This window comes from Scatophagus argus, chromosome 11 (genome assembly GCF_020382885.2).
Source record: "Scatophagus argus isolate fScaArg1 chromosome 11, fScaArg1.pri, whole genome shotgun sequence".
NCBI lineage: Eukaryota > Metazoa > Chordata > Actinopteri > Scatophagidae > Scatophagus > Scatophagus argus.
Window position 1 is genome coordinate 12,422,157 of NC_058503.1, and position 23,853 is coordinate 12,446,009.

The 23,853-nt window shown below is 40.5% G+C and overlaps 2 protein-coding genes across 8 annotated transcripts in view; both read right to left on the bottom strand.

Moving 5' to 3' along the window:
* Positions 1-3,951, bottom strand: part of myo3b (myosin IIIB) — a 61,663-nt gene extending 57,712 nt beyond the window's left edge. For 2 of the 6 annotated variants that reach the window (XM_046404305.1, XM_046404304.1), the window contains exons 1-2: positions 3,661-3,950; positions 3,264-3,300 (exon numbers count right to left, since the gene is read on the bottom strand). In XM_046404305.1, coding sequence (XP_046260261.1) covers positions 3,264-3,300; positions 3,661-3,727 — 104 coding nt within the window. In that variant the 5' untranslated portion in view covers positions 3,728-3,950. The other 4 variants (XM_046404308.1, XM_046404309.1, XM_046404307.1 and 1 more) reach the window with 4 other exon arrangements.
* A 651-nt stretch (positions 3,952-4,602) lies between these two features.
* The window catches only part of ubr3 (ubiquitin protein ligase E3 component n-recognin 3), a 37,295-nt gene continuing 18,044 nt past the window's right edge, over positions 4,603-23,853 (bottom strand). For both annotated transcript variants that reach the window (XM_046403332.1, XM_046403333.1), the window contains 15 exons: positions 23,068-23,217; positions 22,038-22,171; positions 20,987-21,097; positions 20,359-20,559; positions 19,963-20,099; positions 16,693-16,778; positions 13,586-13,691; positions 11,731-11,831; positions 10,485-10,609; positions 8,596-8,703; positions 8,250-8,375; positions 7,814-7,993; positions 7,017-7,226; positions 6,773-6,912; positions 4,603-6,581 (listed from right to left, as the gene is read on the bottom strand). In XM_046403332.1, coding sequence (XP_046259288.1) covers positions 6,464-6,581; positions 6,773-6,912; positions 7,017-7,226; positions 7,814-7,993; positions 8,250-8,375; positions 8,596-8,703; positions 10,485-10,609; positions 11,731-11,831; positions 13,586-13,691; positions 16,693-16,778; positions 19,963-20,099; positions 20,359-20,559; positions 20,987-21,097; positions 22,038-22,171; positions 23,068-23,217 — 2,033 coding nt within the window. In that variant the 3' untranslated portion in view covers positions 4,603-6,463. The remainder of the gene's footprint in view (positions 6,582-6,772; positions 6,913-7,016; positions 7,227-7,813; positions 7,994-8,249; positions 8,376-8,595; positions 8,704-10,484; positions 10,610-11,730; positions 11,832-13,585; positions 13,692-16,692; positions 16,779-19,962; positions 20,100-20,358; positions 20,560-20,986; positions 21,098-22,037; positions 22,172-23,067; positions 23,218-23,853) is intronic.

Genomic DNA, 23,853 nt, shown 5'->3' on the forward strand with positions numbered 1-23,853 from the left:
ATCATAAAGCCAAAAGTGTCACATACCTGTCTCTGTGAAAGTGTCTGTCTCTCCCACACACCAAAAGGCTCCAGACTAATTCATGCTAATCTATAGGGATTAATAATTCACCAGTAATCTGTGACCTGATCTGCAGCACTGTTAAATATTCAGGTGGCAGATGTATCCACTCATAATGGTGTCTGATATGAAGCATCTCAGGTTGCACGCAGGTTACCAGGAACTCCACGGTAGTTGCTAGGTCACATGACTCGCAGTCCGTCTCCTCTCTGTACACAATGTTATTTGCACATTCAGCTGCATGCATTTTGTCTGACAACTGTGTATTAGTTTCTTGTATGTGACAAGTGACAAAAGTTTAATGAGCACCTCTGCCGCTACTGTGCACCAGTGCAAACTATCACGGGTGCGCTGTGGCAAAAAGAAAAGCACTGAGCTGAGGACAATCTGTCCATTAACATCAAACACAAGTCCAGAACTGCACAGGGAATTTCCATATTTAGATTCTTCATCCTGAAATGGCCTCCTTAAATATAAAACAGATATACAACAGAGTCCATATGACTTAAAAAAATAAGACATTATTCCTCCTGAAAAAACACAACAATGGATGTTGCTGTTGCCACGAGTTTAAAGCCCAGGGGATCCAATGAAGCGACAGTCTCACCAGCCGGAAACAGCATTAATATGGACAGAACTTGCTCCAAGAGTGGCTCACAATTTCATGTATGTTTCAAAGCTGTGGTTCCTAAAGTTTTGTTTTTTAAATCTAACCCCCCCTTTGGAAGCCAAATATAAGATAAAATAAAATAAAAGAAGTCAGTCCTTCCCATCCCTGCATCAATCCTTGGCACATACATAATTTATTATGGGGAACTAGTCCCAAAAGGAGAATTTCATTGAAATTTTATTATGAGAAACACAGACAGGTTTTTATGCATGCTTGCCTTTAGTGTCTGCTGTGCAAATAAAACATTTATAGGTTTTTACACAGAAAACCTACTATATACCTTCTATATAGTGACAGTGAAGTAAAGCAGGAGGTTCCAAACATGTGGTTTAGGTCCCCCTAAAGAGGTCATGAAATAAGTCTGACGGGTCACAAGTTGATGACAGCAAAAAAAAACCCAAAACATATTGTTGTTACATAACTAATATATCCATTTACATAATGTTTTTTGCTTATTGATGATTACTGGATAATTCTCCTCCTCTCTACCTTTAAAAATGGACCATTAATCTTTGGTTAACCTGGTTATAGTGCGTACACATATGCAGCCTGTGAAGAGGGGTAGTCAGGAGACACAGCACTGTTTTAAGGTGTCGTAACCAAAGAAGTTGGAGAGAGAAGAGAGAACGACAGGCTTCTTCATTATTTCTTGACTTCTGACTTCTTCTTAATATTTGAGAGGCCAGTCTTGTCTTATGTGCCTTATTGTCATAAAGTAAAGAAAAACCCCAAACGCTGTTCTTTTAAATGAACAGGAGAGTCGTCATAGCTGCTTTAGAACTGGACACCTCGGGTCCCGGATCACAACGCTCAGGTTACCCTTTGTTCACCTCGCTGTGTCAGAATACCTGAAAAGGAATACTGTATCTGGTGACACTGCGAAAATCAACAAACTACACATAAAACTGGGATAGCTGCATGTTTATGAGCTGACTTTGTGATGAGAATACAGATGCTTCTTCAGCTAAACATCATTCTACCCTCAATATTTGTATTTATGGCACACCTACATAATCCCCAGCTTCAGCGATGGTTGGAGGTGGTAACAGCTTTAGATGATGTCAACAGCTGCAGCACAGGGGCCGTCTTTGTCACCAGAAACAGTGCAAAGTAAAAGTGGGTAATCTAATTTTCTGCTTCCGTCAAACTCGCACAATCCCACCCTCTCTGGTAAGGCCTTAAGGGAAACTTCACTTGGTAAACCATTTGGTAAGTCTGTGTGGAGAGAGGGAGAAAAAAAAAAACTCTGAACTATAATCCCTTTTAAGGGGATATGAAGAGGCTTTGCAGTAAACCTCCACCAGCCGGGCCGAAAGCACTGTGCCCTTGTTCTAACCCTGGACAACCAAAGACTCACGCGACCACAAACAAACACTTTTCTTTTTTTAATAAGTTTTGAGCCTCATAAGCTTAGCAGTGCACCTGCATGATTAAAAGGTCTCCAAGTGACGATGTTGGATACACAAAACAGCAACCTAATTAACCAGAATCCAACAACATCATCAAAATAATCAGCCTAAAAACCTGAACAACTGTCACAAATGACTCCCTCGTAATCACAAATATCACAGCTGTTTCAGCAGCCGCTTGCACAGTGCAATCCTGTGCAATGCAATGCAATGCAAAGCAATGCAATGCTCCTGTTTGTGTGAAGGAAACAAAACTGAGTGTCATACAGTAAAGTGGATTAAGGCTGCACAATCTTGAATCACATCTTAAGATTTATGGGTATTTTTTTTTTTTCACCAAACTGTTGTGTCATTCAGACAAAATTGAGAATTATAAGTCCACATTTCAGTATTATAAGAGCACTTCGACTCCACTGACGCCTCATATTAGTTTATCTTTCAGTGTTTATCACTGAATCAACGCAATGGATTCACCTCGTTTCACATTTCTGCTGTCATTTTCTGCGGTCACCTACTTCACTGCCACAGGATTTGTTTTTCAAATGCAAGACACTTTGATTACTGTCAAAGTTCCTTATAACATGCAATATGTTAAAAAATTGTGGCCTAATAGTCACATTTTCCACTGTAGTTTAGTGGAGTTTTGATGGTTGAATCTAAAAATTACTGACACTTTTGAAATGTTTGATCTCCTGAAAATAACTTTGTGGTTAATACAGAATAAAAACAATTAAATCCAATCATACTCATCATTTTGTCTTGATGAATGTAAGATTTTCTGTAAAGTCAGACTTCATTAGACGTATTTACCCTGATACTCAGTAAGTAAAATGAAAGATCTGACAAATGTAATGTACAACGACTTTTACACAAAATGCACTTATTTCTTCACTATTCGAGGAGATACACTTTGTAAACAGATTTGATGAGAATTTAATTTAGAAATGCAAAAATGATTAACTGAGGAGTACAACTAGATTTTGCAAATTGATAATAACAATAAAAAAAAAGACAAAAACAAAACCAAAAAACCAAATTCCAATACTTTTGTATGGTCACCCACCACAAAGCCAGGTATTTTAAAACAGAGCCGAGGCCTTCTGCTGAGGAAACGTGAGTCCTACCTGCACTTTGCCGCCTCCGCGTTTCCATCTCCAAAATCTGCAAATAATAATAAAAAAGAACAAAAAAAGAGGAAACTTTTTCAGACATCAGCTGATCACTGATCAGTCAGGTACATCCATCTCTGTTTGTCTGGATCCACACAGACAACACTGGACATGAGCCTGACCCAACACCTCATTGTACTGGCATAAACTAACATATCTTTACGTGCAGCTTACCGTCCATAGCAACACGTCCGAACTGATTTCCCTGTTTACTCGGTGAACGGTTTTAATTATTAACAGCACAGACACCGGAGCGCGCTGTCCTACACACCACAAGCTCCTGGCTGACCAATAACACCTCATGGAGCCTTTAATGGTCTATTCATGCTCTCTGTAGCAGCAGTGTACCTACCTGGACAGGAAGGAAAAGGGGAAACACCCCATGATGCTCGCCGCAGCAGGGCCTGCAACACCAGCATCTCTTAGCAGGAAAGTATGCAGCCCTGGTTTGACCCGGATAAAATCCCACACTGAATTTTTTTTTTTTGTTTCTCTTTGGGTTAATTGGCAGAAAAGAAAGGCTTTGTGCGGCCATTGGTCATTAACCAGAGGGGCCTCCCTCGTTTGTGAAACCTCAACCCAATTATCCTCGAAATGCTCAGTCACATGGCAGTGATATTTCTTTGTGGGACTGTGAAGGGGCCAGTGGACCGCTACGTAACGGCGAAGACTAAATCAGCAACAGGGCTTACTTGTGTACAATCTTATTTTTTTGCATTTCCTCGAGTTTAAAAGCAATTTCTTCTGCAAGATGTAAATGACAAGCGATGAAAAATTAAGACTTGGCAGCCAGCTCGCTTCTATACCGACATACACTAATATGAGTTGAATTTCTAAAATATTTTTATAACTTTACACCTGCTGTATTCTAGAGACTAGTCACATTATTCTTCTAAAAGGTCATAGTGGTAGTTATCTGACGAGCTCCAGTGAACTGAGACCCCTGGTGGACAATCTGAGGTGGATGCCTGAAGCTCACCAGTTCACATTTCCTGATTACAGCACAGGACAAAAGGCTATTATAGAAAAAGTAATATTTAAGGTTTATGGTGCCGAGTTGATAGCAGAGTTATGAAATCTTCTAGTCTGCCCAGCACAGTCAGGTTTCTTGGAAATGACTTCAGTTACATCTGCCAGAGACAAAAGGATAGTGCTATCAGCTTCCTCTGACAGCACAGAAGGATGAGGGGATTGATATTTGACAGAAGAACCCATTCCTACTTTAACAGGACCAATACACGATCACAGCTCTCATTTGGTGTACGAGATATTGCTGACAAAAAAAGGGACACAATTCAGCGTGATTATATTTTATTCACATATGTTACATTTTGCATTAAATGTCCAAGTCATACTTTCTGGTCAAACCCAGAAAGTTTGAGTCAGCACCTACAGTAATGTACTGTATTCTCACTTCATTCATACAGGAGAACACACAAGAGCTTTCAGATACAATTTACACCCACTACTCGTTGGCTATTCGGTTGCGGTCATTTACAAAGTGGGTACTGCAAAATAAAGAGGAGGAGAAACTCAGTAAACAGAAAAGCAGCATGCATGAATTCAAGAGGAAATGTTTCAAGTGTTAACTTGCTCCTTAGAGTTTCCTCGTTGCAGCACGGCGTGGCTCAGCATTTGAAAACCAGAGATCAGCAGTATGCCGTTTATCACTTGAAAAAATGAATCTTGCAGGCACGACTGGATAAATTTCTCTCGTCCAGAAAAAAACAGATGATGACCAGGAAATTAAGTAGCTAAGACACTTAAATAATGGTGGCTTAAAGGATGTCATGCACAGTGTGTAACAGATACTCAAGCCTGATAATCTTATAATGTTGGAATGCAACTATAAATCACAACTAGATGAAGCACAAGTGAGGGATAGTCATCACAATAAATGTTCTACACTGCAGTTAGGACTCCACAATCAAAAGCATAAAGGGAAAAACTTCTTCTTTTTGACAGCACAGAAAGATGTTGAGTGTTGAGAGTGAGAGTCTTCATATACTTATACTTCATTGAGTTCATCTTTCCTGCTCTCATATGGTGCTCGGTTTTGCCGCTGCAGCCAGACACCAAATCTGTGCGACGAAATTTCACTTCCTTACAAAAGGTACACGACTTAAATTCTGTTTGACTTCAGCTTTTGGGTGGAAAGATGAGACATCAAATCTGCGATTATTTATTAACCGGTTGTAGCTTCAGCTGTCGTAGAGTTGGCGTTTGTGTTTCTTCTTCGGAACCAACCACAAACAAAAAGCGCACACGGGGCAGGACTACGAGAACTGTGGTGAGCGTAATGAGATGACCGCATACCCCCTTAAACATGAAAGCGAGTTTGAGTCAACATTCCCAACCATCTACCAAAAACTCAAAGCACAACCTTAGAAAAAAAGTCTTCACAAAAGTTAAAATTACTTATTTGAACAATGAGCAGCAGCATTTATTTAAATATCTAAAACTTATTTTAAACAGCAAAAAAAACAAAAAAAAAAATTCCTGAGGATGGATTGCAACTAGACCCATAAAAAGAGCCTTTGCTTGTTTGCAAAAAAACTCTAGTGTTGATGGGTGGACTTGTCCTGCCTACCATCACATGTCAGCAGACAATGAGTGCACATTGCAATAACATCGCTACACTCATCAGGAGCTTGAAACTCATGCCAGCACAACAGAGCACATTTCGATAAATAAAAGGGATATGCATTAACATCATCATAAATGGTGCAAAAAGTAACCAAACTTTGCAGGGACATTCAGCACTTGATAGATTTTTTTTTGTTGTTGTTGTTAACCCAAATAAATGAGACAAGTTTCAAAAACCTGTTGCAAACCAATTGAATTTTTTTTTTGGGCAAAGTTGTGCTTTTTAGTTTGACCTCATCGAATTCTGTTTATTTTTTTTAATTTCTTTTTTTCCCTGTCGAAAACCACACAATAAATCACTTAAACACACACACGTGTTAATCTTTAGGCATGATTGTACACCAAACTTCACATAAACCAAGGCTGTGGCAGCAATACCCTCACTGGATGTTTGTGTTTATCACGTGAAGAGTTTCCAAACATTTTGATCGAGGCAGACACAAAAGCCAGAAAAGAAAAAAATATCCTCTTCATCTTGGGTTGCTGTTGTCAGTGGACTGTGGAAGATCTTAGAGTCCATTATAGTGAGGCCCCCAACGTTTATTAATGTGATCAAAGGTGTGTGAAACCCACTGCTGCTCCAACACTCGATACCTCTCATCACATAAGAAGAGAGGTTTGCCACGGCTGTTGAAAGGCCAGAGGGGAAAAGAAGAGTGAGAGCGCTGTTTGTCTTCTCTGCAGCCAGTAAGTATTTAAATATTAATAAAGTATTTACACAGAAAGTATGTATAGTGGAAACTGGGACCTTGTTCAAAAGGTATTTTAAATGTTTTAACTGCATAAGCTCCCTGCACAACACTGCTGTGTGTTCATACCGTAAATCGCGGTCCTCCTCTCCGTGGGCATCGAGGTAAACAGAACCCCACAGGCAGAAACGATGTCCACGAATGATGATGATAACCGAGGCATTTATCAGCAGAAAGATGCCTGTAGCTGCGCCACAATGTTGGGAGTGCTGCCGGTGACAATAAATAAAACAAGATGAATTTAAAAATGCTCCCGGCACTGTCAAAGCTCTGTAAATTCGGCTTGCAATTCGGTGTGAAAAGAGTAACTCACCAAAACACATTCACAGGTACCCTGTTGTTTGCAGCACACGCCTTTGAGACAGACGAAGGCGCCACAAACAAGGCAGAGTGCAGGGTCTTTTGGCACCTTTTTGCAGGCAGTGCAGGCCTTCCTGTGATAGTACTGGAAGATGATATTGTAGTTGTCAGGTAGCTGGAGAAGGCGTGGGGCTGCCCATTGAGGATCCTGGACAAGTAAGGTCTTTAAGGGAGAAGAAAAGACAGAAGGATGTCAACTATGCAACATTTAAGGCATACATTAACTGAGCACTGCAGGCATTGATACAATCTGTCCTCCAACTCTTCCCAAACTTCCTGATCATATAAACTTTAGCCCTTTTAAAAAGAAAAAAAAAACATCACCAGGTTAGGACTGTGACTAAATTCTGACTGTCACACATGTCCAGTTATGAAGTCATGAAGACTATTTATTTCCAACTCCAAAGTCGATTAAAACCCAACTTCTCGTGTGACAATTTATGTCCAATTTAAATTCAAAATAAGACACACAGACTAACTGTTAAACCAGAGTAATCACAAATGCTTTATAATTTTAAATGTTTGGAAGTCTCATGCACACATGAGACGCTTCAGATACTGATAATAGCCCTTATCAAGACCAATAATACATGACAAAAATGTGTAAGCTGAGTATTTCACTGCAGCAACACACCTGGCAGGGTTCAAATACGTTTAAAGAATAAAATCCAGTGGGTTTCAAGAGACGACTTGTTATGTGACTGTCAGAATATACACATGTATCCTGCAGCCTGGCATTCACATACGTACCAACGATTGCTCAGCCTGCGTCTGAGAGAGCCCTGTGACCTCAGCGCACCACTGTGTCACCAAGTCAAAGGCGCTGACCGGCCACTGCAGGCATGAGGCGCCGTTCACAATGCCGGAAGGCTGCGGACTTGACGGCAAGAGACCCAAACACACAGCCAACGACGAGAACTCCGCCTCCTCCTGAGACCACACAAACGACAGAATGGCTGGTGAGGTCACTTCTCTTCGCTTTCATTAAAACCCTGTGATTCACGCAGGAGTTGAATGAACTACACTCTCATCTACTGACAAGCTGAAACGCCTCATGTTTCTTCTGTTGAGACGTCATGGGAAAACTGACAATAACGCACACAAGAGGAGCAGAGGTTCTTGCAGCTAGGACACAAAGGGGTAGGGTAGCTTAAGCAGGTAGAACGACACTTCTGCTAAACCATACCAGGCAGCCTGTCAGGTTGTCTCCGTAGAGGTGATGCTGCAGAAGGCAGGAGAGGCGAAGGAAGGGCAGGCAGAACTGCTGGAGGCTGAACTCGATAGACTGTGGGGACCACACGCTGGAGATCAACTGGAGAGGGAAACAACAGTAACACTTGATCAATAACCCGCCAACAGCTCGCTGATAATACTGTGATGTATATGCTCCCTGGAGATTAGTGGAGATATCAGACACCGTCTCTCGGGGTAATGGCCAATTCATTGTTTGAGAGAAAACAAAATAAGAGCTGAACAAAAGGGGAGCGAGAGCGCCGTCCTGAAGGCAGTTGTGTTCTGAAGTGATGTCTCACCATTGGGGTTTCCTCAGAGTTCACTTTGTAGACACTCCTGTCCTTAGAGAGCTCGGTGATAACGTGACTGAGCAGCGCTTCAAAAGACTTCTCAGCGTTTGCAGCATTCTGTGACAGAAAAAAACATAGTGTCAAATATATGTAATTGCAATAAGTAATCAGACATAAATGGCACAGATATTCACTTTAAACTGCCCTACAATCCTTTTGAAGGTTAACAGACCATCAAAAGATTATGAGACTGGATGCAGTTGGTGAAGAGTATATTTTAGATGGCTATGAAAAAAAAAACTCTTTCCATACTGTTACAGTTCCTCCCAATGCTTAACTATGTCCAGGCTCAAAAAGCCTTTAAAAAGTCTATAAACTGACTCAGTAGCATAACGGCTAAAGATGTTTAAAATTTGGTGGACAGCGTTGTCTAACACACAAGTCCAAAATCTATCAGGGGAGTTCAACGGCTGTTCAGGCGATATCTGGCACACGATTCACAGCACTCTGATACTCAAACAAAATGCTCTTTAGTCATTTGAATGGTTTCACAGATGGGTCGCTGCCTTTTCTAGCAGAGAACATGGATCATAGCCTGCAGAGCTTCACAGGCTGATAAGATGATCAAATGACCCTTAAACAAGGACATTAGTAGCATATGAAAGTCACACATTAGAATATAAATGCAGACCACAATACTTCACTTGTGTGTCTTCCTGGTCCTCTTTGTACATCTCAAATGCGCTGCACTGTAGAATACAATGACTTATGCACAACGAGCAAAAGACAATAATTCTTTCCTTACAATATAACATCTGATAAGAGGTAGAGACATTACAGACTGTGAGTTCTGATAAAAATTCAACTGGTTTGGCTAGTATTTTATATAGAGGAGAGGCTGCAAGCGTTTATCAAGCTGAAGGTAGAAGAATTTAAAACAGCAGTCTTATATCGTCTGCTGTCCTTTGTCATAGATTTATAGGGGAGGAATTCCAAGTCCATGGATTTCTTTTCTTGAGGCTCTGATCTTTGTTCAGACTGCATATTTTGCAACAACTTCAGCTTAATTAAAATGGCATTCGACCAAATATGGATGCCGATGTCATTGTGGTTTTGAAATCCATCTTAACCACGGCTTGTGAGTGCCTCGGCTACTGTTCATGACAGTGCAGCAGGAAGATACAAATCCACACCTCCATTATGGATGGAAACACCCTAAAGGGAAGGGTTTCAGCCATTTGTCTTTTGACAATCAAGGCAGCTACTCACTAATACAGATTTAATAGACTGAAGACAGACAGCCAATTAATGCAACACTCTCCCACAATCACAATTTTCCAGATAATGAAGATCGATACTCTCAACTGTGGGAATCACGTAAATGAAACTGGAAAGAGCTCAATTCATCTCAATACTAACTTGTGCAGCATGATTTACTGCCTTTGTAGACTGTCTGTAGGGAACAATCAGAAGATATAACAAGTTCAACAAGCACAGGATACGTGCAGACTCCTCACACACAGTGAAAAATGTGAAAGTGAGAGCAGAAAATAGAGTGACAGTTCCAAAAATTTCTAACAAATGGAGAAGTTGTTGATCTGTCATGGGGTGTCATTATCTTTACAGTATGACCTTATTTTTGTGACCAGTGTTTAACATTATAATTAAAGCTCCACAGATATGCATTGGCTAAAGACACCCATGCAGGCAATCCACACAAGAAGCAAGAATAAGAATAAATGAAGTCATCACACTAAATCATCATCAGGTGCTCTCTTTCCTGACCTTCATCATTAAAAAAACAGAAGATGTAGTGTAAATACCAGAAAGTAACTCTGGCACCTGCATTTCATTGTGAATCAGGTCTCAGGCTAGTCTACTGTAATTTTGACTTTTACCTTCTTAAGTGCTCCAGCTGTGCTCCAGGCCTGCCTTTCTTCTGGGCTGAACTTGGTTGACAGAGCAGCCAGAGCCTGGATGAACTGAAGGTTGTACAGCATCTTCACCACACAGCTAAAGTGCTCTACACACGGAGAGAAGGCGACCATTCAAATACATACAGATTATTCAAAGAGATAACATTACTTCAACATGTGAGCATAGGTTGCTTTCTTTTTAAAAAAACAAAGAAAAAAAAGCTCTTCAAGCATCACAAAGTGCCAGTTGAAAGGAGCTGGCAGTGATTCTCACAGGGTTTTGTATTTGGTTTCTCAGTTCTGCGAAGAGAGTGTGCAGGATAATTAGCAAAGTGTTTCAGGTGGAAAATATAGCCTGAAGTATATTTAAGTTTGGTTTAAAGAACAACAAAGAGCGTCATTTGTTTTCTTCTATAGCAAAGGGCTGCTGACAGCTCCACTGTCCCGGTCACTGTGACAAGTGTCAGGACACACAATTAAAAGGGAGAGCTAAAAAAGGAGGCAATCACCTTATAGCAGTCAAAAGCAAATGGACTGAGCAAAGGTATTGTAACCACATTTATCATGCTATGTGCATCTCACCCTGTTGTGCAAAAAACTGATAAATAAAATACATTTCATTTCACTGTCTTATAGCTATTACATTTTAATTAAATGAACACATCGACTGGAACAATGCTGTATCTTGGCTAAGGCTATAAAACACCATGATCTTGAGAACAAGCTGACAATAAAAGGTAAAAAAGCCCTTAACAAAATTGAAACTAGACACAAAACACTAACCCACTACAACTTCTAATGAATCAACCCTTCCCATGTTCTACAAGTCCTGACTGCCCCCACATGCAGTCAACCAAATTCAGTCATCATCAGTGAAATAATCTGCCTGCAGTGATGTGTCTCCCATTACGCATGACCACAATGTGTTGGGCCAGGTCTTTAGGTGGCCCTGCGCCTTTTCTAGTGAAGAGCTAAGATGGAGGAGATGCGGTGACAAGCCATAACTGTAGGGCACAAGAAGGAGGCGCAGCCCTCCCATCACCAGGGTCGAGTCTCTCTGATCCTCACAGGCAAATAACGGCATGAGGAGCGTAGATAAGAGATGTGAAATGCTTCTTTCCAGCTCTCAGCCCTGATTACTGCTGATAATGGGGCTGTCCCTGTGGAGCAGCCACCGAGAGACTCCCTGCTCTCTTGTGGTGTCATGATGCAGATGCAGGAACGGTACCTTTTCGCAGCGGCTGTGGCATTGTTAGCACAAAGATGATCAGGAGGGATGGGACATCGCGAAACAGCATAGGTACCTCAGGTCTCTCTTCATCACAGCCACTGCAAAACATGCAAAAGAGCTTTTCAATAAACAGAAGTACAGTATGTAGTTGGTCCCATGTCAGATAGCTACTGTGATGAGAAAAAAAAATATCATGAGAGACAGATGTATTTATTTACAGCAGAGGAGGTCAAAAATCCTTGTACTATCACAGTAACAATCGGACCATTTCTTCCTCTCTAAAGTTCCAGCTTAATGGTTTTTATTCTCCCATTGCAGTTGCCATGAATGAATAAATTCAAACTAACAACCCATCATTCCTTGCTTGTGTATGATGAGCTTCATAATTCAGACAGCAGAATTCACTCTTTAATAACTTAAATGATTGAAGTGATGGAAATGTTTCAGTGAATACGATGCCAGACGTGCTTAAAGATTCAAAGACAAAATTTATTTTAAAATCCAACAGTGACAGAGTCTCTGAGAGCAAAGAATTCACTCTTATTTCTTGCCATCATAATATTTCACTTGACTGTATCTCTCTCAAATACCACACAAACAGTCTCTTCCTGTCCTCTTTATGTTCACAAAGCTCTAACAAACATTTATGTAAAAGGCATTCCAAAAAGCCATGGCCAATAAATGCATATGACACTCATAAAAGCTGTATGAAAGCAGCAAAGTTACATACTACTGAAAGGACTTTCAGAAAAATTGTGAGAGCAAAGGTCCGGCTGTGTACAGAGTTTTAAATTTGCTTAACAAACACATGGCTCGAGAACGGTCGTTCCTTCTATTTCCTGACCAACTTCCTAAATGCAGCCCCAGTTACACGTTCACGTTGTGTGCCATCTCCATTTAAACGTCTTCTGTTCAGCGAGGTTCCATCCACTCTACTCTTGAAAGGCCTCGGGGGTTTTCAATGAGAGGAACTGCACTTAAAGAATAATGCCTTCCATTACCAAAGCACTCACCAGTTAATTCCACTGTGCATTGGAGAAAAGCCTCAGAGGACGGAGCTTTCAGCCGCTGCATACAAACCATACTTGCACACTTTAAAACCTTCATACATCGCTCTTTGGTTTATCCCAAGGTTTGAAACTGTCTCTCTGTCCTATTTAACTAGGCTACACGAGGTTTAGAACCCGAGGGTGTCAGTGACAGCGCTCCCGCCTGAAAAACCTTAACAAAGTATTTTTAAACACCAAATGGCTCCTCTGAGAATACTGTTAAGAGTACTTTAACAGTAACAGGTGTAAAAGCTGTCTCACAACACTAACAGGGAGGAAAGGCTGTTCAAGCTCATCCTGTACTGTTGGGCACAACAGCATGTTCTGACATTCTGCAGTGATTTGAGACAGATAAAGACAGTGTGTGTGGCAGTAACTATGTCTTTTGTATTTTGCTAAATACAGGTTTCTGTTGGAGTTAGCTGAGACCACTTGGAGCAGAGACGTCTTGCTCGTGTGGTGTTGGTGCGGTGCACTCATTCTCAGCACAGTGAATTTGACAGGGTCGTTTTGCTCTCCGTGGAGTGCCCGGTAATTTGCCAGATGCAGCAATTATCGGTATCTATGGAAACCACGCACGGTTCCTTTTCTGTTTTTAGGTCCTCTTTGTGTGGAGGAAAAGCTGTTGGGGGCAGGAGGAAATGGTGGTGTTTAGCGAGTGAGAGAGAGAGAGAGAAAGATAGGACAAAGTGGGATTTTGATTGCATGTTTACAAGAGGGAGGAAAAGTGTGAGGGGAAGAAGAGACTGGAGATGTATGAACAGATTTATAGATTTACTCTTAGCAGAGAGAAAGCCACTCACTCTGACGCTCTGCTTTGTGAAATCTGAGTCAGCTTAGTCCAGGGGTTGTAGGCTGAATCAATGCTGTACAGACGCATGTGCATGGCCAGCACATGAAACAGCTGATCTGAAAGGGGGAAAAAACAAAAACACATTGTTGTTAATTTCCAACAAGGTCTGACAGTAGAAAAACAAACAGCAAGTGCCTGTTAATCTCAGTGCCCAGCAAGCAGCATAGACTGAACAATGAAAGCAGTTAACTTGAACGGACTACAGGCTGGGCTTAGGGAAGAAAAAAAAAAAAAAAAAAAAGCGGGCCAGGCCAGATGGATACATGGCAGCGCTCGATAGCCTGGAGCAACTCTTCAGTCAGGTCACACCTGTTCGTTGTGAAACTAATGAAACATGGAGACAGACCCCCTGCACACACATGTACACTCTAGCTTTTAATAGCAGGACACTTCACAGGCTCAGTTGTCTTTAGACCAAACCTGTGACAAGCACCACAATCCGTGACATTGTGGAAAAATCCAGCAAGTTGGCCCACTCATTTTACCTGTTAAGTAATGTATTCCAAAATGGATAAATGTCCTTGTCTTTCTTTTAAGTCCAGGAATAAATTAACCTACTTATTCTAATTATGAACCCAGTTCAAGTCCTCTTAAATTCCAGAAATTACAGTTGCATAAGAGGTGTAGATTTAAATCACATATGAACCACAACCACTAAATATATCATTTCCATCCAGTGTAATTTTAGGTCAACGCAACAACCGTCTGCATAACCTAAACATTTTTGTAAAGACCAGCACTAAGCCTATCTGATGTTGTTTTACAGGAATTTACAATGCTGTAATGCAGCATAGTGATTCAAATCATCAGCTCTGCATTTTGACTTGTGTGAACTGTCAATACTTGGAGCAACACTGCCCTCCACAGGTAAACAGAGACACAGCACGAAGAAAGCTGTGCCAGTCCTTCGTTACGTCCCATTTGTCTTCTATGGGTTGTTTCCTCTCTTTCCTCACTACCACTCAGCTCTTACCAGGAATTAACCTGGAAGAGGTAAGGAAAGGCAGGGAAAGTAAATGAGAAATAGAAGAGAGGTGAATAAAATCAGGGCTGTCACACAACATATACAGACGGTACAGATTCATTACAAGCTTCAGGTCTCATATCTGACCACAGCCGTTTGTCCTGAGAAGAGTGACTGGTGTCCTGACATGTGAAAACATTTGCTGAAAGGTTTTCTTTTACAAAGCGGCGTCAAATCTAATAATAAAGAACATTATTCTGCTTCCTACCATACAGAGACAACTGGAGCACAAAGGAAAAAAGCAGATAGTAAAATAGAGGAGACAGTGACCCTTCACTTTAGTTCAGGATATCAATCATCTGCATTCTGGTCATAACTCGTGATAATCATGATCAGCTCTCATTTTCTTATTGTTGTGATTACAGAGTGTAAACACTTTGATATTTCTGGATTGTCAATATTTTCATTCAGCTGACAGACACGCAGTCTAGAAAATAAGCCTTTTTCAGAGCAAACTTTTGAATGTGGGTAAAGTATGTGTTCTTACAAACATTAAACATGACTGTGTGTGTGTGTGTGTGTGTGTGTGTGTGTGAGTGAGAGAGAGAGAGAGAGAGAGAGAGAGAGAGAGAGAGAGAGAGAGAGAGAGAGGGAGAGAGAGAGAGAGAGAGACAGCCAGGACCCTGAAACCGAAGTGGCAAAATGGAATTCAGCCAGCATTAATTTCATTATTTAAACATTTTTCTACTGTGAAATATGGAAAAACTCGTCTTGCTGAAAATGTACTCTTTTGCACTGTGCACAGCACTAGAAGTGCATTTTGATGTGTGTGCATGTTTCATTTACTACAAGTCTGCAAAACTGAGGTCAATGTGATTTGCCTTGCAACTCCCTGCACAGTGGCAGCCACACAGTCATTGTGACTGTAAGTATTTGCAGTTAAATAAGAACACGCTTTGGCTGTACATGCCATTCAGACCCTGGACTCTCTAAGAGTTGATTCAGTCCATTTCAAGGGAATAGAAGGCAGCTTGCCTCTTTGGTCCATCGTATCCTCATCAGCTGAACGGAAGAAGTGCCTACTGGGAAACAGGCTTAGGAACCCCATGAGCCCTCACAGTTAGCACACGTCTGCCGTTTTCCTTCAAATCCATTTCCCTAAGAAGAACCAACACTAATGTACTGCAACCGAGTAAATTTGGACGTCAGCAGGGCTACGCGGTTAATGTAGCTCACAAACAGCAAAACCCCGGTGTGAAATCTCTTTTCAGTCACTCAAGGATGACAGGCCATTTCACTGCAGCAGCCACAACTTTGACAGAATAATTAAACAAAGGAAATGGGAAGTCGTGTGTACAACAAACTTAGCCATGACACCTTCATAGTCACTTTCTGTTGCAATATGCGAAAAACATTTGAACAACTGATTAAACCTGAAGATGAGTGAAATCGTATTGGTTGATGTTCATCTTTTTCTTTGAGGTTCAATTTAAAATCAGTTTTCATCTTCCCCTAGACGCCTGCCCTTGTCAGCTGTCACACAATCAACTAAAACAGCACTTGACCCCTTTTGTCTGCTTCATTTACCCTGACTGCTCTCAACAGCTCACCTGGGACAACATCTGTCTTTGCCTGCCACTGCTAATCGACCCTTTGTTTTTTCCCTTTTAATGGTTCCGCTGCAACATGGAAGAATTGGTTTGATCTCTCAAGTCAGACAGTTTATTACACAGAGGCCCATGGGAAATGATGTACAGTCACCTGCAATAACACACGTCACTGCAACGGTCAGCTTAAACAACAAAATACATGTGACATATCACCATGTTAGATTATTTTTCAATAAGCCCTGAAAACAGTGCAGGTCACAAACAGTTCTTGCAAACAGTGCAAGAACCTGAAAAAAAAAGATGAAGGGACCACAAAATTTTGCACATTTTTAACTTTGTGTTCAATAATCTTTATTGCGTTATCCCACAGATGAAGTAATATGAGGCCATGGGCTTTCCTCTATATTGGACTTAACATACTGCATATCATGACTGAAGAGCAAACTGTATTTTAACACATAAAAGATAAGAACAAGTACTCACTGAGACATGAGCGTTTTGCAGCTGCACTGGCCCCTCCAGAGCAGAGGTTTCCTCCCCGGTGCACAAGTTCAAGCTCCAGGTTGGTCCTGAGGAGACACGAGTCAGGACTATTAGTACGCAAGCAAGTACACATATGCAAACAGTCTAACAAGGGCACGTAAAACATACAATCAGACAGGTGACAAGGTGACAAGAGCGGTTAGTGGTGTAGAAATCTGTTGTGGGGACGGGTCTGCAGCATAATTTAAGCACACTTTTCTGGCCCTATTAAGATATTTTTTAAGTCCAACTCAAATACATGCGAGCAAAGTAGGCCCTCGTTTAGGTACGAGCTCCTGCTTTTTGTCTTGATTTGTCAGAGTCCTCCTCTGCACCAATTTCACCCTCCTGCATGTTTCATGAATCTTTGACATGCAGAAGAATGCAAAGTGTCATCCAAACGCTGAAAAATATTGTTGTAAAGAGCACGATTTGCAACAACCAAACGAACGCAAGAGTATAATATGAAACGATACTTCTTTTTTTTTATATTGCTACACAATATACAGCATCATATCACACAGCCATAGCAAGCAGCATACATAACATTATACAAACAAATTAATATACAGCAAAAGTGAGTCATCAGTCAAAATCTGGTGGCCAAAGAAGTAGGTGGAAGCAGTTACTCAGCTAAATTACTTAGTGGACACAAGTGTGCAATGAAGTTGTGCATTAAATGGAGCGTGGACAATGTTTATGTAGCATTGTTCGCTGTTACATCTGTCATATTGCAGGTTATATGGGATGAGTCCCTGAAACAAAAAAACAAAAACAAAAAGATATATTTTGGGTGCAGTATTCCTTTAAAAAAAGAGCCATTAAAACAGAGAGTGTGCATGTGTCGGAGAGGGAACAGTGGTATTGGGATAAATGGCAGAGTGTCATCATATTCAGCATTTGGTTATGCCTGCCTCTTTTTCCAGTTTGATTAGGAAGATGAAAGATGCTGCCTAGTCAAGCCATTTGCCATTTAATGTGCCTGTTTTGCAGCAGCAATTCCATATCAAGTAAATGACAGCTTTCCAAGACTGATTCTGCACAAGCTGGACCATTAGCATAAAAGCTGTTCCCAAGCACAGTTCATGCATAATCCCCCAATGTGAATTTCCCATGCATATCCAAACACTTTTCACTTCTGATTTTTATGCTAAAATAGTAAAAAAAAAAAAAAAAATCAACTAAAACCTCTAATAAAGTACATAGATGGTGAAAACAGATAGGTATTATGAGAATAAGACTGATCAGGGTCTCTTTTTATGTCTCCACTGTCCATTTCCTTCTATGGGCCAGGGAGGTGGGGGCAAATCCTTGGGTTTCTTGGAAGAAAAAGCAATTTCACATAGATAATGCAGCCACGGTGAAGCTCCATCTGGCTTTTGCTGATAAGAGTGCCCCTGTGACAAAGGAATTTTCCACTCCTCAGGCAATTTGCGCTGTTCATTGAACTTCAGAGAGCCAACAGGCACCCAGACGCACTCAGGGGATCTTTCTGCTCAGGGTGGAGGGCTGAGGGAACTGGGTGGGCAAAAGGTCTTGATGGTTACGCTATAGGAAGGGCAGAGTTTCTGGAATAGGAGTGGTGAGAAGTTAGAGACCCCAAGGTGAACTGAAAGCCAGTCATTTCTCCAACCTGTGACCAGCTTGTGGAGAAGATACAAAATCCTGAGAAAGGACTGAGTCATTTTTTTCAAGATTATGTTTCTGGCCTTTTCACCAGAGGATGGGTGAAAGGTGACATACAGTTAAAATTCCTGTCCAAAATCGAACTGTGACACTGCAGATGCACCAAGTGCATTTTCACCCATTTGCTCAGCCAAACACAACAATGTAATGTAAAGGAACTGTGTTAAGGACCACTTAAAAAGACCAGCTGTCTTAAAATTCAGTCGGAGAAGGTGAAATAAATCCATACTCACACAGACCTAATAAGTGAAGACTGAGCAAGAGCCAATATCATTTTACTGTGGCCTAAAGTGATGAAGCTGCTAATGCTGCTTTAGAAGGGCGCTGTTTTTATAACACTTGCTGGACCAATGCAGCAGCATAATGACAAATATAAAGAAAACAAAGCAACACCTTCACAGCTCCCTGGACATATTTGGGGAAAAAAGCAAAGCAATCCATACATTTGGTGCAAATATTACGCAAGAACTGCAGTATTGAATTTCACTTCCATTTCAAAGCACCTTTCTGGAGTAAAACAAAGTCAGACTCTGACACTGAGAAAGGACTCTACTCTCTTTCTCTGCTCTCTTTTAGCAAGGACAATCATTGTTATTCAGAATGAGAAAGTGGCATTCAGAGAGAAGTAAAAGAGCAGGCAGACATTTATCCCACTGGTCTCAATAGTCAGTGATGCATGCAGTGTGTAAAAATATATGAGCTAGTGCAGAAAGAGGACCTCCAAGTTCGAGGACCACAGACACAGAGAGACAGACCAATGTGACAAAGGTATTTATGCACGTACACATGCACAACAACTTCCGAGGCAGTATTTTATCAAGATCCTAGAAAAAGGGCAGGACAAAGCAAAGGAGCCCATCAGATTATGAAAGTGGGTGCATAAACATCCCAGCTTGACACTACCTTGCATGTGACCATTTATGATAATTATATATATATATACCCATCCATTAATTTCCAGTCACTTATCCCAGCCTGGACAACACTGGCAGTGGGCTAAACAAGGTAGACTCTGCTGGAATATCCTGAGGCATTCTAAGGCCAAATGGGCTACAAAATCCTTCCAGCATGTTCTGGGCCTGTTCTGGGGTGTCGTCCCAGATGGAAATGCGTGTTGTGTTGTGCAGCAGATTGCTGTCTGGATCAGTGTGACCATCTGCTCTGTATATAATACAATGTCGGTATTTCTATACAAGATTTGATTGGCTGTATCGAAATAAGGTCTCCATCTGTGTAGGAATACCTAACAATCTAATTTCCCAGGAAGGCTGGACAGCATGACAGTGGAGTACATCCACCAGGAAACTAACATATCTGATTAGTGTTCCCTGTGATAGCCCTACCAGGAGTTGTTGCCTCCATCAACACACTCTCACAGGGTCACATTAGCACAACACCACCAACAAGAAGAGGCAGTGATTCTCAGTTTATCATTCACTTTTTCCTTGTGCTTTTGCTCTTCATCCTCACTTCATAAGCCAAATTTTCAATATACAACCAAACCCAAGTGACTACATGGTGTTTTAATTGCATGCATAAACTCACCTGGCCACCGAGTACATGAAGAGGAAATCATTATCGGGGGAGCCGGGGTTCTTGCCGTAGTCCATGTATTTCTTCTGAGTGGTATTCTTGATGTCTTTAATAACAAGCTCCATTTCTTTACTCAAGTTGGATTCCGTCTTAAGAATAAGAACACAATTAAGTCAAATATAATTCTACAGTTGACTTTGGGGAGCTAACCCAAACTAAGAAACACATGTGCTTGTTAAAAAAAAAACAACTAAAGATCTGTCACAAAAAAAATATTGCACGAAAGTTTTGAGCAGAAATTAATAACAATTAAATCAAGAATCCAATCAGTTTGCTAACAAACATATCCAGTAACAGTACCTAACTTTGCTTTTTGAGATTTACGCCCGAGCTTATTGTAAAACTTACAGGGAAAAGGCCTATTTTTTCCTGAAGATCTTCCACCTCCTTTACAAGCACACACATCTTCTTATTTGTGGGTGTGTGCCAGGCACCAGCCTCTGCGCCCCGCCCAGGGCGACAGGGAAGGACACTGTTGGCAAACTGTCGACACAGTGGGCACGTAAATTCGCCCTTGTCAACAGAGAAGCCCTGAAGGACCTGGTCATTCTGGAGGGAAAGAAACAGACATGTGAAAGTTAAATTTAAAGTTTAAATACAAAACTTTAAAGAGGCAACTGAAACTAGACTTTTTAGAATTAAATTTATATGCAACAGACAAGTTTGCTTCATTTTGGAAAATGTGACCCAAAATCTTTAGTTCAAACTGAATCTACACAACCACAACATCGACAAACAGAAGATCTAGAACTCTAGAACAACGATTTTCATACATTTTTTTATTTAGTATCAGTGGTGGTAGGAAAGGTCTAGTACTCATTTTTGTATTTGTTTTGATGAAATTTTATATTCACATGACTGATTTAAATAATAAATAAATTGTCAAAATTGCCTTTAATTAATTTTCTGTCAAATAACTACTACCACTACTGTAATTAGACAGCTAATCACTTCATAAGGTCACGCTTTCACTTACCCTCAGAGACTCCATGTATGACTTGTGGCAATCTATATGCAAAGTGTGTCCACAGGTCTGGACGTAGACGCCTCCATCCCAACCTATTGACACAGACTGCAGACAAGAGCTCTGCAGAATTCACAAGAGAAAAATTACATCAATTAGAGTATACAGACACGTCTTTAGGCATTCAGTCTCCTGGAACTTTTGTTTATTTGTGGTGCTGATGAACAAATAGATTTTTTAACTGAATTAACAAACTGCAATAAACATCACACAGATGAGATATTTTAAGGGCTGCATCTTTTTATGGGCAACTAAACTCCCTAAGAGAATTGGCAGCATTTTATAGCATTTTATAGATGATATCCAATTCAACTAGCGTCATCACTTTTGGTTTGGACTTGTTTTGGAAGCTAATCAATATGTAACTTTGGCATGAGAAGCAAAGGAAAAAAAACTGAATTTACAATAAAGACTTTTAGGTTTGAGTGACAGCCATTAGCTGACCCATAATGTGACTATGACAAGAATTAAAGAAATGTATTCTTTAACAAGGACCATCTAACATCCTATAGTCTCTTAGGGCGGGACAAATATGTGAGTAGTTAATATGGAATGAAGAGGTGACTGTTAATGAGAACTCTTAATTATTAAGCAGAACTACTTAGTATGATGTATCACTTGAAGGGACACTTGTTCATGCCACTTGGTGGCTGGCTCGTAGTTAATCCTAAACAACTAGTAAACAGTATGTCGATACGCACATCTTTATGAACTAATAATTATCTAATGATTCATTAATTTAAGATCTCCCAGTCTGTACTTTAATAACTCATCATTATCTACCTCTCTGTCCTCAAAGCATAGTTACTTAGGAAATACCGATAATTAGGATTCATTAATTATCAGGTCTTTCCTTATTCGTTCCTTACTCCTTTCTTAGTAACTACTCACATTTTTGTGTACCATACAGTGAAGTGTTAAACAGACAGAATGAATACAAGTTAGTGCTTTCAGCCTTTTCCCTCTGAAGTGTAAAGCTGCTGATATGGTCGGAGACACTTACATCTTTGAAGAATCGCTGCATCAGCGTGAGCCTGACGTCGTGGGCCACTCCACACGTGTCTGCGGCGTAAATGTGCTCGTCATCACTAGTCGGTAGTTTCTTAGCCTCTTTGCTTTTGCAGCGGTGCCCGAGCACTGAAAGCCGATCACAGAAGTCAGTGTTGAATTATGAGTTGACAGAAAACATTAACATTGATTGTTAATTATTAAATATTTGTTGAATGATAAGTCAGATTTTATAATATCTGAAAATATTAATTAATGCCTCCCATTATTTCTCAAATCCAAAGGTGACTGCTTCAAATTTTATTTTTATGCCACTCGCATCCAAAATAAAAGACATCCAATTAACAACGATGTAAATCAGAAAAAAGCAACAAATCCTCACAAGCAATGGATTAAGAGAATGTTTGGCATTTTTGCTTGATAAATGTTGACAAACATAGATGGGCATTAAGCATTCATCCATAGACTAATCAATCAGTCAGATAATCATTTCAGTTATATACAGTATGCTTTACAGGGGCATCAGATTCAGATCTTTATGCTTTTCATGATAAATCAGACACACACTGGCATTCAACAAAAATGAAATCAAAATAAAAAATGTACAGCTTGAAATTAAGGTTATTAGTCACCAAACAGGACAATGGGATTGTGTGCTATTATGGATCCACTTTTGGTCATTGGTGATAGGTTTGAAGAGATGCTTTTTGACAATGAGGTCAGAGTCTTCTGAACCGTTTTACAGTGTGACTAATTGCCAATCAAACATGCCATTTATTTGGATGAGAGTGAGCGATCCTCCTCTGTCCACACTGGAAAGAAATTACCTCTTACAATGACAGGCCCAATGTACAAGGGAGCAGGGATCAAGATGAATGATAAATGAGCCAATTAACACAACAGTTAACCCACCAATTGAGAATTTGGTGGGTTAACCGTTAACCGTGCTATGAATAAAAAACAACAGTAGTTAAACAAAGGCGTTCTGTAGATTATTAATTTCAGCATGCTTGGACATGGATTACCTGAAGATGCTTGGAGGAGAACCACCAGGCCAATGGGTCTGTCCTCGGTTGAAGGTCCACTCTGGCCACAAATCACGCAATCATAGAGAACCTCAGACTCCATCACTTCAGACGCTCCCAGGTCCATGGCTGCCTCAGTGTCAGGGGATTCTAACAAGAAATAAGTAGAAAGTTTACAAAAGCTTAGCCACACTAACTTTCAAACTTTTAATCATAACCATGAAATACACTGCAACAGCTGAAGGTAGTAATTGCTAAAAACCTGGAATATCACTGATATTCAGTTATCTGGAAGCATAACATTCACATGTATGTGAATGAAAAGCATCCTCCTCCGTGACAAACAAAAACTTTTAGAGGTAATGTGGTCTGAAATGCTTTTCTTAAGGTAAATCCGAAACTGAGGACCATGGACTGTCAGTCATATCTTCGACTTGAGCAACAAATACCACACTTGGTTACATAATACTACTGGTTTCTGATTTAGATGGAATAGCCAACTCTCAGAAGATACTGCTTTTGGTGCATTCAGTGATTCCTTTGCAATGATTCCTTCCTACAGTTAGAGATAGACTGTCTTAAATGGGACTCGAGAACTAAGGTACGCAACCTCTGTGAACCTACGTAAATTCTCTTCTACCCCTAACTGCATGACTGGCTGAGAAACATAAATTAATTACTGATGCAAAATTAGTTTTAAATGTTAAGAATGGTGTTCAATTTGTGCAGTAAATATTGCAGAGAAATGTCAAGCTGTGCTGGAAATTGATTTATTGCTTTTTGGGA